At 37.5% G+C, this 16,088-nt stretch overlaps 1 protein-coding gene across 2 annotated transcripts in view; it reads left to right on the top strand.

The window, feature by feature from the left end:
- HDAC9 (histone deacetylase 9) overlaps positions 1 to 16,088 on the top strand; it is a 281,586-nt gene that overhangs the window by 68,698 nt on the left and 196,800 nt on the right. For both annotated transcript variants that reach the window (XM_010577624.1, XM_010577625.1), the window contains 4 exons: positions 4,179 to 4,307; positions 7,149 to 7,264; positions 12,962 to 13,084; positions 15,500 to 15,710. In XM_010577624.1, the coding sequence (XP_010575926.1) occupies positions 4,179 to 4,307; positions 7,149 to 7,264; positions 12,962 to 13,084; positions 15,500 to 15,710 (579 nt within the window). The remainder of the gene's footprint in view (positions 1 to 4,178; positions 4,308 to 7,148; positions 7,265 to 12,961; positions 13,085 to 15,499; positions 15,711 to 16,088) is intronic.

Raw genomic sequence — 16,088 nt, 5'->3', positions numbered from 1 at the left:
CCTCAGCTCATTTGGGAGCAATGTGGTCCCAGGCTATATTCTTTAATGCTGGTATCTGCAAATTGCTGATATTAAGCAAAGTGGAGTATAGGACATAATGACTTCACCAACTCATTTTCCTATCTCTCATGCTTGTGTTTCAGTATCATGTTCCTCAGGAGAGAATAGTTTTCTTTCACCTGAGCAATGATGGTTGTTGTGATAAAATTAATGTGTACTTATATAGAAGTCTGTATATCTTGCATTTTTAACAGTACAGTTACTTACTTCTTTCCTGCTATATGAAGCCACCATAAAAGATGAGAAAAGTCATTGAGACACTGTTTTTCTTCTTCACCTAGAACCAAAGTTCTCAGTTCTGGAGAGACAGTTACAAGTCACGCCAACGAGTTAGGTAACCGATTCTTGGGTTGCCTGTGATATCTTCTGTTCTTGTTTAAACTAATACTTTCAGTATCTGTCATACCTGTTTCCCACTTACAGTCATTTAAAGAGTAATACCAGTTCATTATTACCAGCACTAAAAACAGAATAAGCCAGGTAATAGCAATGAGACTGAACAAGCCATATTACTGCAACATCTCGTTATTCCAAATTATGCTGCAGTTACATAAACAAAGTCATTTTCAGGCTTGTCTTGCCTGAAATCCACTGAAGTGAATCACTCAAATGGGTATCAACTGATTTCCATTGAGATCAATGACATGGACTTTGATGGCCTTCAGAGAAAACAGCTGTGTCTTTTCATTTTCTTTGCAACAAAACAGTCTCAAATAATTTATTTTCCCTTTCTCCAAGTGGGAACTGATTATTACTTGTTCCAAAGTGCTAAATGTAGTAGAAGTGCAAAGATTTGTGGAGCAAAGAGGCTAGGCTAATAGTGGCCAATTAGACCCATAGCAGATGTATAGTGGTTCTTAGCAGGATTTTACATGAATAGCCCAACCTACCAGCCTGCTGCCATGAAAACGTGAAGTCCTGTTCTCCTCATCTGCTGCACTCCTGGCCACGTGCTCTTGTTTTTCTCTTGTCTCTGGCATTCTGGCTCGTTGGTCAGATGATTCAGCCCACTATAGTTGCAGGCATCTAACCGAGCAAACCCCACCTTATTCAGCACCTCCAGCGCTTTAGAGAGGCCCTATTTCCTCAGGAAGGTGAGATACAAGATGCAGCCTTTATGGGGTAGAATTAATCTAGTTTGGAGTCCTGGACCCCAGTGGGATGCTTGGAGTACAGAAAGTGAGCCACATGCAACTAGCTTACTGAGTCAGTGTCTTGGTTTATGGTTGAATCACCGCATATAGTAGACTACATGAAGGTCTTTTCAGTGATTTTGTGGTATTATAGAGCCAAAAAAGGTTAATTCTTTGGGGCTTGTATCTGCATGAGGAAGCTACTCTGAGCTTAATTAATTGAGCAAAGGTGCTAATAACGTGCAGCAGAAATGCTTACAGAGGTGGCTAATGCAAAATTATTTTGAGCATTATCCCTCTATAGACCACTTCTAAGAGCCAGTAGTTAAAGTATTGAACCAAATGCTCATTTGAAACATAAGGCAGATTAATTGTAATAATTCTTCACTATTTGCCACTAAGGCTTTCAAGTGCCTTGCAAGGGGAACAATTCAATTAAAAAAAAAACCTGAAAAATTTATTTTCACTTTTTGCTCACTTGTTTGCATTTCAGTTTAAAGGATTAAAATAATTTCTAAATAATCTCATGTATGTGCTTTGGGGCAGTCATGTGTGTATATATATGTATATACATTTATAATTTTAATCCACAGTTCTGTCCTTGAAGCTTGAAATACTTAATTTTGCCTTTTTAACTATCAGAAGAGAGTTGGCGATTATAGATGTGTTATTACTGCCTTCATGTAGGAGTGCACTGAAGCACATAGGATTGGTGTTGTGAACCATACCTGCTGCAGTCAACAATAATCCTGCTTCAGCTTCAGTGGGGCAGGATGGTACAGTGACCTCTACAGTCACACACCAACTCAATGCCTTAGCCACAGACAGGTATCAAGAAACCACTTTCCAGTTCTGTATTTTGTCCGTTGGAGCAGACATCCTCAAATTGGTTAGTTTTATATATTTAGTGCACTGAAACCTGAATTCTTATTGTCAGCCATCGAGTCCTAGCTAGTACCATGTTAGGAGCTGGCAGTGTCTCATGGGAGCCATTCAAGAAAGCCAGTACTTGAAGCAAACACTCTTCAAACCTTGGCTTTGTTTTTTATTGGGAGGTTCATTTTATAATTTTAAAACCACTCTTCTCCATGCCTTTTCATTTTAAAATCGATTGTTTCCATTTAAGAATTATCCTTGTCTTTCATGCAAGGGCTGTCTTCTCAGATGGCTCGTAAATTCAGACATCGACATCAAAGTCTGCTTTCTCTGCTTATATGATTGATTCAGATGCAGAATATGATGGGAATGTGGTAAAAATAGAAAGGCAATTGCTCTGACTGAGCATGAAACATTCATATAGAAGTGGAGCATTTCTCCAGTGAGTGTTGCAAAGGATTTGTATCACGTTAGTCTGTCACAGGAATGGAAATATTCTCCTAAATTTTAAGAGTACTGAATAGTATAAATCGAAATAACAATAAGTGCGAAAAGAATGAGCACCTTTTCTTCCAAATGTCATCATACCTGGTGAGATCTGTGGTGAAAGCATGTAGTGTAATCTTAGCCCATTGTTATATTTTATATTCTCAGTTTCATAGCAAATGGTGTCATAGACAGCAAATAAGTCATCCGTACTCCGTCGCTAGAACCATTGGTCTTAACAATGGTAGTAAATGATAAAAAATAAATTTCTTGTTGATATTTTTATTATTAAAGATTTCCAGTGTTGTGCTAGCCTGCATATCTTGGTCCGAAATGTACTCAAGGCACAAGCCACTTAGAAGAGAGCACTTGCCAAGAGCGATGTAGTACATGACAAAGGCTGGCGCACGACTGCAGGTACTGCCGTTAGAGCAGCACTCCAATGGAAGTGCAGCCCCTTTGCTCTTGTGTGAGCATTTCTAATGGCCACATCCCTGAGGGAACAAGTGGGACAGCAGGAAAAAAATGTGCAGTAGTACATGCTGGGCAGGGACTGGAATTAGAAGTGTGGGATTGAGTTTCTGCCCTGAAGTGACAAATGGTATAATGCTGAATTGAAAGTAGATTTCATTTATTTCATTTTTCTGCTAACTCTTGCTCCTTCTTTGGGGCTGGGCTTACGTCTGTGCATAGAAGAGAGAACTGATCCCAGTTTCCAGCTCTCTCTATTTTGAGATACTGCTTAGCCAAGCCTCAGTTCCCGAAAGGGAAATACAAACAAATTCTATTCCACAATTATTTTTCACTAGCTCTTAGGAGTCTGTTTGATAGAGCGTTTACTTAGAACAGATAAATGAGTACATGATCATGCTAAAAATATCACAAAATAAAAAGCACAGCAGAGCTTCATCTCTGGCCTTCACATGAAAAGGCTGTGTCCATTTAGGAAACCAAGGTGGAACTTACCCAAGGTGCATTAAATATAATCCTAGGTTTTCTGGGAATCAATCCTGCTTCTTCATTTTCGGAGCATATATTTTGCTGTGTAAATGTTCTTAGGACACTGTCATAAATCTAGTTGTTTGGTGTGTTACTCAGAAAACATTGAAGTTCTGGGCCTAAAATTGCTGACCAAGAAATGTTCTGCCAGCAAGGCTTGTCGTAATTTATATTTCTAAGAGAAGTCAAAAGGCACCAGTGGAGGCTTCTCTCTATTTCTGTCATCAGACCATAATCCAATTATAAGGCTCCAAGTTCCAAGCTGTATTTCCATCCATGTTTTCACCTACAAGAGAGATAAAAATGATGTAGAATAAAAGTTGCATTCATCTCTAATTTATGCTTATGATATTAACAATAATTAATGGGTAACTTCAGAGTTGAAATGGGATGAGAAAAATACTGGGATCCAAAGCTTTTCAGCTCTCTTCCTCTCTTTCCTAGCCTCTAATCTAAAATGGAGTGGTATGAGGAGCAGCAGGATGGCTGGGGAGGATGGGCAGTAAAATCTCTGCCTCCAAGCCCTCCTTGAATCAGATGAGGGCCTACAGGGAATGTCAGTGGTGTCTGACACAAAGTAGCAATTTGATTTGTAATAATTTATCTTCTTCTCTTCATTTCCAGCATCAGAGCCTAATTTGAAGGTACGTTCAAGGTTAAAACAAAAGGTTACAGAAAGGAGAAGCAGTCCTTTACTCAGGAGGAAGGATGGAAACATCAGTTCGTTCAAGAAGCGACTCTTTGAGGTGACAGGTAATTAAGAATGGAGAAATTCTGTATCAGCTGCAGCTGCTCACAGAATAGTAGTGGTATTTTGGAATTGAAACCGTTTGCTAAACAAAAGGTTGTATCTTTTTTTTTCTGCTGCTGAAAAGAAAACCATATTAAACGGTTGTGTGTAAATAGCTTGTAATCAAAAGTTTTCTACAACTTACTAAAAAGTCATTGTCAATTTGAAAGCCATACTTTCAAACCAGCTTGGAAACCAGTACTTTACAACAGCAAGTACAAGAACAAACAAATGGTGGACTGTTGGTGGCAAGGGACATCAAAGGAGAAAACAAGAATAGTCTGTTCCCTTCACTTGTGTCTTCTGTACAGGGACAATATTTTGGGTCTTTCACCTCCCACTTCCCATCGCCCATGGAAAATGCAGATACTAATACCAGGCACAAAAACACCTATCTGGCATTACTTAGGTTAATCAAGGACATTTTGGAATCTTATGTTTGGCTCATTCCTCTGGTTTCTCTTGTTTGAAAATGTCAATATTAGCTGTTTTTGATGTAAGGGCTTACTAAGCTGGTTTTTTGAGAAGAAAGAGTTGAAACATTTAAAGATTCAGTGGCATATTGTTGGTCATAGCAGATAGTAAGTATTCTTAGTAATTGAAAGGGAACTTCTAGCATGTAAAAATACAGAATTAGCTACATAGGGAGGGATTAAAAAAGGAAAAAAAGCAAAGTAAGAGTTTGTCATCAAGTAGTATTTGTTTTCAATATTTTTCCTGCCTTTGAACTTAAAAAGTGACAGGGTTGATGAACCATGGATGCTAAGGCTTTCTTTCACATCTTTGGTATTGCAGAGTGGTAAATTTTGTTATGTATATTATGTTGCAGAATTGCACCCAAGTTCCCAAACAGCCTAAAGTCCTCTCCTTAGGATTAGTATGCTGCCAAGGCTTTAACTGTTGATTTGAAAGAAAAGAGCATTTACAGTATTTGACCTCATTCTGACATTTCTTGCTTTGACTTTGCATCGATATTTGGTAGCTTCATGGCTTGTTCAAGTGATGTTACAATCAGGTCATATGTTTATGCAACCAACTGTTACTAGTCTGTCAGATGTGTCTGAATTCACTTGGTATATCAGACTTATGTCACACCCAGATGGAAACATAACAAACATGAACAAATTCATGTCAATGTCCCCACACATACAATTCTTATGACAACTTTTCACAGTATGTCATGTGTAAAACTGGGATGTGGATGTGAATGTAAGTATGAGAGTAACTAAATAAGGTAATTTCCCTATAAATTATTTCCAGATTAGAATTTTTTTACAGCTAATTTATTATTTCCATTTGCTGAAGCTCTTATGAGATTCTTGATCTCCACTTCCCCTTAGTTTTAGATGATTTCTTTATATTTTGTATGCTCACAAGTAAGGTATAATGTGAAATACTTATCCCAGGAGTTCTTTTCTGTGACCATTGAAAGAGCAGAAACCTGAATATAAATGTGTTCTCTTCCTAGCTCTGACAATAATTCCGAGCCTTACAAATTACCACTTTAATTATTAATATTAGCTATATGACAGATTGCACCTTTCATAATCAAAACTTCCCTGATCAAACATTTCTGGCCAAAGCCTTTTTCTCCTTTTTTTTTTTTTTTTTATCCTTTTAACTGAAAATAGTGCTTTATTTAATTGCCTATTTATACAAAAAGTGCTATTGTAATTTTTAAAAAACTGAGAGAAAAGAATAAGTTTATCTTTCTGCTCTTCTGTGAAAACTAGTGAAAATAAGATGTGAGAACTTTACTTGACCAGTTAGTATAGCTGGGTACAGATTCACTTCAGTAAATTGAAGTCATCTCTAGTAGGAAAGAGTAACAGGTCCAAGAAACAGCTAGGAAATCTCACAGTAATTTTAGTCAAAGTGAGGATATATTTTTGCATGTGAACTGGGGCAGAAAGAGTGAAGAAGCAAAGAAGTGGCTATAGAATATTTACTGCCACATTTAGATATTAATTATTTTAACTTCCTGAGTACTTTAATTTGAAAGCTATCCCATGAAATAGCTTACCTCTACTAATGCTGCACTCTTCCATCTTTAACCTTGTTAACTGTTTCCATTACATAACTTTAATTTGTATCAGTGTAGGATTAGAATAACTCAATACAACAGCACACGACAAGATCATCCTCTTCCCCTTTATCTTAGACAGAACTTGGGAAATTTTAAATCAAGATAACATACAGTCTTTCAAATGCTATTTTAAAATTTTTCTATGCTATAAATATTCCTTCATATTTGTGCCAAAGATGTAGTGAAAGAGGTGTATATTTTGCCGTTATTACTTGCGTACGTAATTAGTCCACAACAGGCTCATCCCCTTTCTAAACAGAAAGAGGATGGCAGTAGGCCTCATGAATTGACGACACGTTATCATGACCTTTGCAAGCCTGCTATCTCTGTCATTTTGATCTCTTACAGAGGCAGGACTCTTTGCAATTAAAAAGTAAAGACTTTCTTTTGTTTTTACTCATTACAAGTTCTATGTCTGTATCTCTGCCTGATACTCAGTACCATACCATCTTTGTGGGAAAAATAAATAGTAAATTCTTCCCTTGTGAAGCAGAGAGATAAGAAGGAGAAAGATCAAGAGTGTCTTTCCTTATTAGCACTGTAAAAGGAAAACCAAAGAAATGGAGGATTAATTAAAAATCTTTAATGTAAGTAAATAGCATAACCAATAGATAATTTTCAACAGCAAAAAAACCTGTGCCATAAAGAGTATACAATTAATCAAGATCATGTGTTTCTTTCCAGTATGAAATTCATGTATGCTTAATCTGTTTTTCAGAATCCTCAGTCAGTAGCAGCTCCCCTGGATCAGGCCCCAGTTCCCCAAGCAATGGTCCGACCAGCAGTGTAACAGAAAATGAAACCTCAGTTTTGCCATCTAACATTCAAGCTGAGGTAAGATTCTTTATTGGGTAGATAACTACTCAGATTTCTAGACTGAAGAGATGTGAAACTTCAATTTGATCATACTCACAAGCAGAGTACTTGCAGAAGATATAATTGTCAGGGGTACCAGGACACTGCAGGCTGACATCAGAGTATGTTATATATGAGATACATCTTCATATATGAGATGCATGTTCAGGAGACTTTTTGGTAACAAAAGTCCAAACAAAAGCAGCAGTAATGCTACTGGAAGAGTGGGAGAGAGCTATGGAAGGAACTTGAAAGCATCTGTGTTGCAGAACATTACCTTCTGGGATAACCTGAAGAAGTGAGCAGTGCTGAATGCTGATGGAGAATTTTCATGTGCAAAGAGTGATTTAGGCACTGGTGACCCTAACACGTGTGAGTTAAGGTGGTCCCAGGTTCAGATGACTGCTGAAGTAAATTTGTTTAATTACAGTATCGGAGTTAGGTGACTAAAACCTTTATCACATCTGCCTTTTATCTTAATGTACCTCAGTTTCCTTGTCAGGGCAGTACTTATCAACATAACTGACATGCCAGGAGTCTTGGATGCTTGTTTTGTAAAGCGAGATTGTACACGGAAGGAATCTTAACTACTCTTTATTCTGTTTCATACATACATGCCTATAACAACAGGAATGCAGATGGTAAATCAGTTGTGATAAACCTCATTTAGCATAGATGACATGCCTAAGTCATGCTTTCCGTGGCAATATTGTAAAGGGACAAGAAACTAATGCAACAAAGAGAGAATCAAATTCTACAATATTCTGTATCCAGTGCCTATACTTGCAGCAATTCCTGCTTTGTGGCAAAGTTTTCTGTTAATTGTTGGTTTATACTGTTTATGTTAGAAAAATTGCATAAGAAAATGTGATTTAACAGAGTTTTAGCTAATGGAGCTATTTCTCCAGGTCAGTGGCAGGACATTCACCTCAAAAAAACCTGGAATGGGCAGTTCAACCTCCAGCAGTGACTTTTCCCCATAATGAATTAATTGTGTGTGTGAACTATGATCCAGGGGGCAGGTGGGTGACCTCTGCACACTGATTAGTAGCCTCTCTCTGGCCCGTAACCAAAAAGAAAAAAAAATTGCATTGATGGCTAACATGTGGTCTTGCCTCATAGCCCTCCTGTATGCAATTGCAAAGAAATTTAAATGATGCAGAGTAAGATCCATCATTTGGATTAGATCAGATCCTAGTTCAGTGAAATTAAATGGTGTATTTTGATACTGGGAACATTTTAGATAGAAGTTTGTAATATGTGGGTGTTAGTGCTGTATTAAACAGGAAATCTTGTCCAATTGGATCTTATTATTGACCTGAGGATACTACAAAATGCAAAGGGAATAATGTCTCAGACTGATACACGATGCTTGTTACTTTGCATGTTATAGTTTCTGGGCATTTGCCCACAGTGTTGAACCACCATCAGAAATGCATACAATCTGGTCAGGCTGGCAATCTCTGGGGGGATTTGGAAAGGTTGTAGCAACAACCAGCAGGTTTATATTCTGTTTATTAACAGAACACTGCATTGCGCTTCATTTGCCATTAATATGCCAGACATCAGAAGTTATAGCCCCACCAAACAATTGTGGATGCTCAAAAGAGCCTAAAAAGTTCCTTTAGAAGTTGAGCTCTGTGTGCTGGAGTCAGTCACTTAGCATGCTGGAAGTGTGCTAAGAAGCTGAAAGTATGGACTTCCATTTCTGGATCCAGTCAGGGATTTCTTTACCTCTCTGGTTACTTGACTCTTTAATACTGTGGTCCTGTGGGCTCAAACATTTTTCCATAAATCTCAGCTGCAGTGCATTTTGATTTCAGTGGGATTTTCTCTGGTAGTTTAACAGCCGCCAAACTGCTACATATCTCTTTTCTAGTTTAGCATTAGCTGCCAGCTCTCAAAGGCTATATATCTAATCAATTTTTCATCAGATACACAAAGTACAGAAGTTTCTAATAATAGGATAAGTGTTCCAAAATCACCCAAAATATCACTTGTTTTGCTGTAATCCCGCATGACTCACATTGCTGTTGTTTCATAATCATTGCTGTGACATTTGCAGTAAGTGTTGTGCTCATATCTGAGTGGGTGGATAGCCACGGTTTTCATGGCAGCAAATAAAACACTTTTTGCTGGGGGAAAACAGGTTGCTATGACAGAGAGCCATTTACCAGTAAAACATGAGTCAACACCGTAAATGATTACACTCTAGTGCATAGACAGAATTTGAGCATTATCAGTAATGAAACAGAGTTTTAAAGTATTTTTGCCATATCCGTTTGAATAACGAGACTTTTAAGTGGTTTACCCTCCAGAGCAGACAGTCTGGTGGGCAGACATTTACATTTTTTTGAATGAACAAAGGTGCACTGCAAATGCTACATTTTTGCAGATAATCTTTTACTATCACAGTTCCCTTAATGGTACTTTCAGTACCATTTGTTAAAACACTGGTCTCATTATATGAAACTTGAAAGTTAAACTCAAGATTTTAATTGCACCTTATAAATAAAATGCTGTTTTTATTAGGCCCAGTTGTCTCCAGTATCATCAAGGTTCACCGCAGTAGCTATTTGTCTCTTGTAGCATGCCGTACACTTTCAGGTCACCTGCTGTGCTGGGGCTAAATCTTACTTGCATGAGAAATGCAAGCAGGATTGAGCCTGTGCACAGCATGTCCCTTGAGTTCAGAGGGACAACTTGCCTTAGTCATGTGAAATGATTAATTTTAGGCATTTATGGCCTGGTCGAAAGCCATTGAGGGCAATGGAAAGTTTCCAATTGGTATAAGCAGGCTTCAGATCATTTTCTGTCTTTCATTTGTGCTTTGGAGAGCGGCATTTCCTAGAATATCACCTGATTATACAGGAGACATAAATGACATGCATGGCAGATAAACACATACTTGATTTGCGCAACCCCACAGCTCTATGTTTCTAATACTCGGCTCCTTGAGGTGCTCTTTGCAAGTGGCTAGTGGAAAAAATGTGTAGGTTTCTGACCAGCTGGTGAGGTTTGCTTCAAGTCTATGTGAAGAGAGTCTAAATAATTACAAAAGAACCACCCCAAAAGCCTTAAGAAATAAGAGTGTAATTGTGAATATTTAAAGCTATGACAACCTTACTGTAGCTCGACAATTGAGAAGTATTAAAGCCAAACCATTTCCTCTTCCCCTCCTAATGTATAAATGTGCATATAAACATGCACAGATGAAATAGGTGTTCCTGCTTCTGAGCAAGTCCCAGTGGCACAAGGGAAGTACAACAACTAATCATGGGTACTTGCTGATCATTGTGCAGTTACATTTAGTTATTGTACTCTATTTTAAGAAAGAGAGTAACTCTGTTGAAAGGCTATTTTAAGCATCAGGAAGCAGGATCCATGGACCCAGTAAGTAAGTATATAGAGGAGCAAGTAGGGCAGGTTGCTTTTTGGGGTAATTTGAGTGCCAGTCCAAACCATCAAGTCTGCATGTAGGACAAGGAACATGGCTTAGCCGTTGTGCTGCCAAATGATACTGCTGGCAGCTCCAGCTTGTGCCACCATTTCAAGGTATTATCAACTCTATAAAAAGAGAAGCTGCAGCTGGGGTCATGCAGTTCTGCCTCAGCATACGCAAGACCCTAATCTATGCAGGTGGGCTACTACATTTTTGGGGGGAGATGACATTTAACTGATGCTTAGGCTAATATTACCTGAAAATATTTTAAAAAATCAGTTGCTTACCAAAATGAAAAAGACTGATTATTAGCAGTATTATAAATTGGATGGAAATGCTCTTACTAATAAACTCCTGTTTTCAACATTAAACTCCCATAGTACATAACATGATTGATTCTGTCTCATGAAGCAATCATGCTTGACCTTAATGTGGGAATGTGTTATACTGCTATACACCCTTTCACTGTTATGTTTGTTAAGTCAGATCTTAGAAGGTAGTAGGGGCATGCTGAAAACCAAAAAAGGAAACTTGCATTTTTAAAGTGGCTTTGTATAGATGCTGCAGTTGCTAAAATTTGATTATATTCTAAGAGGCACATTAGAGCTGCTGCAGTGTCCTTTTTCAGTTAAATCTTTGTAGTCTCCCTCAATACTATCTCCATGGTCTTGACATACTTGGTTTTATTCATGGTCAAAGGTGGATGTTATCAAGGCAAGACACTGTTAACCAGGAATTAATGTAATATACAAGTGAAGCTTCTTTGTTTCGTATGCTGTTGACATTCCCTAGGTACCAAAAGAAAATTACAGAGATAGACTTCTACTGTTATTGTCTCAGTGATAGGTCGTATCTCCAAACAAACTGTATGAGGAAGGTTATGTTTTGGAATAACATCCTGTGTTTTTGTGCTTAACCACTTTTCATTGATGGTCTGAAGTTGCATTGTATTAGCACAAAGCATTTTACAGAGTTAATTGATATTCCAGGTTTGTCCAGAGGAAAATCTACAGCTCCCCACAACATGCTTGACAAGTTATTATATTTACTTTAGTCAAAGCCCGAGTGTGCAGTATCCCTCTTGGAGGTGGTCTATTATTGGAGTCCCATATGCTTTTTGTTTGGGAAGAAAGCAGTCACTGTGTCATACTGTTACACAGGGTATTCTTTTTCAAGGATGTTGTTCCCTTGGGGACCATATCATGCCAGAGTTCCTAAGTCTAATAAGACCTTTGTAGCTCTTATTGTGTTAAAGTTCTGGGAGGGAAGCAAGAGTTAAACAGAAAATGTAATTCAAGCAACTATACTAGACCACATGTTGAAAAACATGACTGTTAAAGCAAAAAGGCAAAGGCTTCAAAAAGATCCCTGTTGTGGTAATGTAACTTTTTATGTTTTTTCCCAATGAATCTGGAATGGAAAGACAGAGGGTGATCTTTGTAGAATGTCTGGGTTTACTTGACAGTAATTAAAAATATATCAGCAATTCCATGTCCTTGAAAATTATATCACAAGGCTTCAAAAGAAGTGTTAAAGATTTTAACCCGAAGGGAATTGGGAAGGCTGTAAGGGGTATGCCACCATCAGAGAATGATAGGATGCTGGGTTTGTATATATGCGTATAGAGAGAGAGACAGTATTTTTTTAAAATGGCAGATGTGGCAATCTGCCTCACTTTCTACCCAAAATTCCCATGTCAATGGAAGTAAATAATGTGCCTGAAACATATCCATATCACAATCTGGGTAAGAAAATACATGCAGTAGGTAGAAACCACATTTCATACCTTACAACAAAAATTATAATAACCACAGTAAAGTAAAGGTCTAATACATCCACATTCGTGACACCTTTGATTCGGCTAGATATACTCCTTAAGTCATTGGCTAAATTTCTAGTAGGGAAAGTGCAGTTGATGAGAAGAACTGATGTTGAGCTGATGAGAAGTTGGTGAGAAGAGATGGTCTAGGAATCCTCAAGATTTCAATTTTGCATGGAAATTTGATTTACTAACCAAGGAATAATCCAAGACATCTATCAGTTGTTTTCTTAAGAAAAGAAATACCAACAGCTTTTTCACAGGGACAGTACTTTTCCTTATCTGGAACCCCATTGGGATGCAAACCAATGCATGATACATAACTGGCTTTCAATGTAGCAGGATAATGAGGGTAAAGTAACCACAATAAAAAGCTTGGAGAGTACACTTCTGTTGTTTTTCCCCTTTATTCCAGCATCTGGTTTCACAGCAACGCCTTTTGATACAGGATGAATCAGTGAACTTGTTGAGTCTGTACACATCCCCTTCTCTGCCCAACATTACCTTGGGACTTCCAGCAGTACAACCTCAAATCAGTGTAAGTGACCAGTGTCAAGCCTTCCTGTCTACTTTTGCTTCCAGAAAACCTACTTTCTGACTATTGTCTTTTTTTAGCATTTTGGAACGTAAGCAATTCGGAGTAGGAACCTGACCTTCCTTTGCATTGGGCAACATCTGAACATTTAAGGGCACAACGTCAAAGCAATAATCATTCTTAATTGCAAACAAACAAGTGCCAGTGTGGAGCTTAGCTAAGTATGGGCCACATGCACTGCCTTTATGTCTGCAAATCAGATAACAGATTTAAGACATGGTGAGAAGTATATGAGGAGACCATTTAGTATAAAAGTTCAAATTCTGTGATCACCCCTACCTGGTAAAGTACAGCACCTCTAACTTTTTATGAGATTCGAGTAACAACCTAAGCTGGGCCGGAGCATAGTAGGGGAAAAATTTAGTATTCCCGCAGCTAGGTTTGTTATTTGAGGGGCGTGCTATCAAACAGACAAATAAAATTAGTGATATGTGAATGAAGCTTAATATTTTAATGACAAGTTCCATTCATATGCCCTTTGTTCAGTCTGCAGCAATCACCTTTATTTAGAGCTAAATGTTAAACTAATATGTGAAATGTATGAAAACACAGGCATAGTATGTAAGGAAATCCATGCTGATGGATAAGGATCTTTAGATCTAGACCAAGTTCCAGGAATCTAGAGGTGAAATCCGAGGCTCAGTAAAATATCTGAAAATTTTGCCACTGGTCAAAACTTCCCTTTTCTGATTTCCAGCAAAAAATATAAAAATACTGATATAAGTTGTATGGTATTTCTATGCAACAGTGTATAAATTCTGAAGAAATTTTAGCAATTTGAGTTCCTTAGAACATGAATTGGTAGCTTCTATAATAATATTAGGGGTGTAAGTACAGCTTCCCGTGGTGTAAAAAAAAAATAATCTATACGATCCACGGTGGTTCATAATAAGTGCTACTTAACTCCAGTGCTAAATGTAGTTTCAAGTTAAAGTTTCATGTTATTTTATGGCTTTTTCAGTACATTTACTGTTCTTACCAATAATATATTGCTGCAATCCAACATTTTAACATCAGATATAGAACTTTGCAAAGAAAATTGTGTAAGCTTTAAATCAGTTCTCTAGAAGCCTTTCATGAGATACTTATAAGCAAATTGTTGTTTTTAAGGGATGGAAAAATTGAACTGATCGTGAAAAGTAGTGCTTACTTTTCCAGACAATATCATCAAAAGTTTCTTAGCTATTTCACAAAAAATATAACTAGCTTCAAAGTAATTTTGTAACATTAAAATGGAAATGAAAATATGTTTATTTTTCTCACTTAAATCATATGAGCTTTTGATGTGGCCAGCTAGCACCAATTATTACTTTTGGCCTTAGAAAAAACAAAGGGGTTGATTTATACAAGTAATGTTTATTTCTGTTACTAGAATAAGCAGTTGCAAATTGAATGTAAAGTTTACTTTGGTGTTTGTTTTTCAGGGAAGGGTGATAGCAGAGTGTGAAGTAAGCATACACCCAAAAAATATTAGTGAAAACCTTGGTTTGCCTCATTAGAATTTATGGAATTTATATTATCAGAGATACTGTTTTTACCATGGCATACTATAAGTGGTTATCTGCAAGCCTCAACATGCTTATTTCTGTTAGGTTATTATTCTTGCTGTAAAAATTGTTATTCTTCTTTAACTGCTCTTTTAAGAAATACTTTTTTTAAAAACTAGACAAAGAACAAAGAAATATAAAGTACATTTGCAATGCTAAAGCTTCCAAAAGCTTTAAATCAGTAATTGTGCAATTTATAAGGGCACTTTAAAATGCCACACACATACAACAGCTCTTGATGATTGTGTAGATGAGAGTTTAACTATACAAATGTACTTTGCAAAGGGTAAAACTTACATTTATGCTGTCCTTCAGGGAGTCAGGGAGTGCTCCAGGAAAAGTAATAGCTTCCCACTACTACAGGTAATTATTTTGTTTTGCTGATTGGCTTACTGTCTGATGGAAAGTTATGTGAAAAAACAAGCCTTGCCTATTCCAAACTCAATGGAAACTATTTCCTCTGATCCCTTATTTTCCTGTGCAGGAGGCTGTGGGAAGGTCTTTAGGAATTTTAAGGATAGGTCCTGTCTTTTCATTAATAATATTCTAACTAGTAGTTCCTTATGCTTTGGCTTTTATTACTGATTTTTTTCAAGTGGTTTCATTACTCAGTTTCTCATAGTGTTACATTTAACTGGCATGTTATTCCTCCCTTTTCATCTCACAGTCAAGCTGTAAAATAGGGATGTTAATCTTTTCTTCTGTATATATTCATAAAGTATGACATCTAATCTAAAACCATCTAATCAAGCAGAGATATAAATGGCCAGGTCTATGAAAAGCAGTTACCAGTGTCATTGTTCTTTGACAGGCTTCATCGTCATTCAAAGAAAAGCAGAAGGGGGAGACCCAGTCGCTCAGACAAGGAATGGCCTTGGCTGGACAGTACGGGGGGAACATTCCTCCATCCTCAGCTCATCCTCATGTTGCTTTGGAGGGAAAGCCAAACAGCAGCCACCAAGCTCTCTTGCAGCATCTGTTACTCAAAGAACAAATGAGACAGCAAAAACTTCTTGTGACTGGTAATGATCAAGGCTTCAATGTAATAATAATTTAAGATGTTTTTAATGACATTTGTATTCACATTAAATCAAATGTGCTAACACAGATACTATACATCCTTAACCGTTGGGAAAAGTGGAAGGGTGGGAGAAAAAAGGACAGCATCTTTGTTTTCCCCCCTCTAGTGATTCTACTGCAGTCTGTTAGCCTGAAAGAATTCAGTGATTACAGAAAAGAGAAAATGATTACTTCATCACATTCTTTTGCAGCTGCTGAACTTCCCAGCGTGGCAAGGCACGTGGTACACGTCCCACTGCATCAGCACTGATGCAAAGTTCTGCAATATACACACCTCTTCTTGCTGAAAGCTTTCTCTCCTATTAGAACTTTTAGTTTGT

This window comes from Haliaeetus leucocephalus, unplaced genomic scaffold (genome assembly GCF_000737465.1).
Source record: "Haliaeetus leucocephalus isolate CR32 unplaced genomic scaffold, Haliaeetus_leucocephalus-4.0 Scaffold566, whole genome shotgun sequence".
Taxonomy (NCBI): Eukaryota; Metazoa; Chordata; class Aves; order Accipitriformes; family Accipitridae; genus Haliaeetus; species Haliaeetus leucocephalus.
The sequence above is the reverse complement of the archived record's forward strand: the minus strand, read 5'-3'. Positions and strand labels throughout refer to the sequence as shown.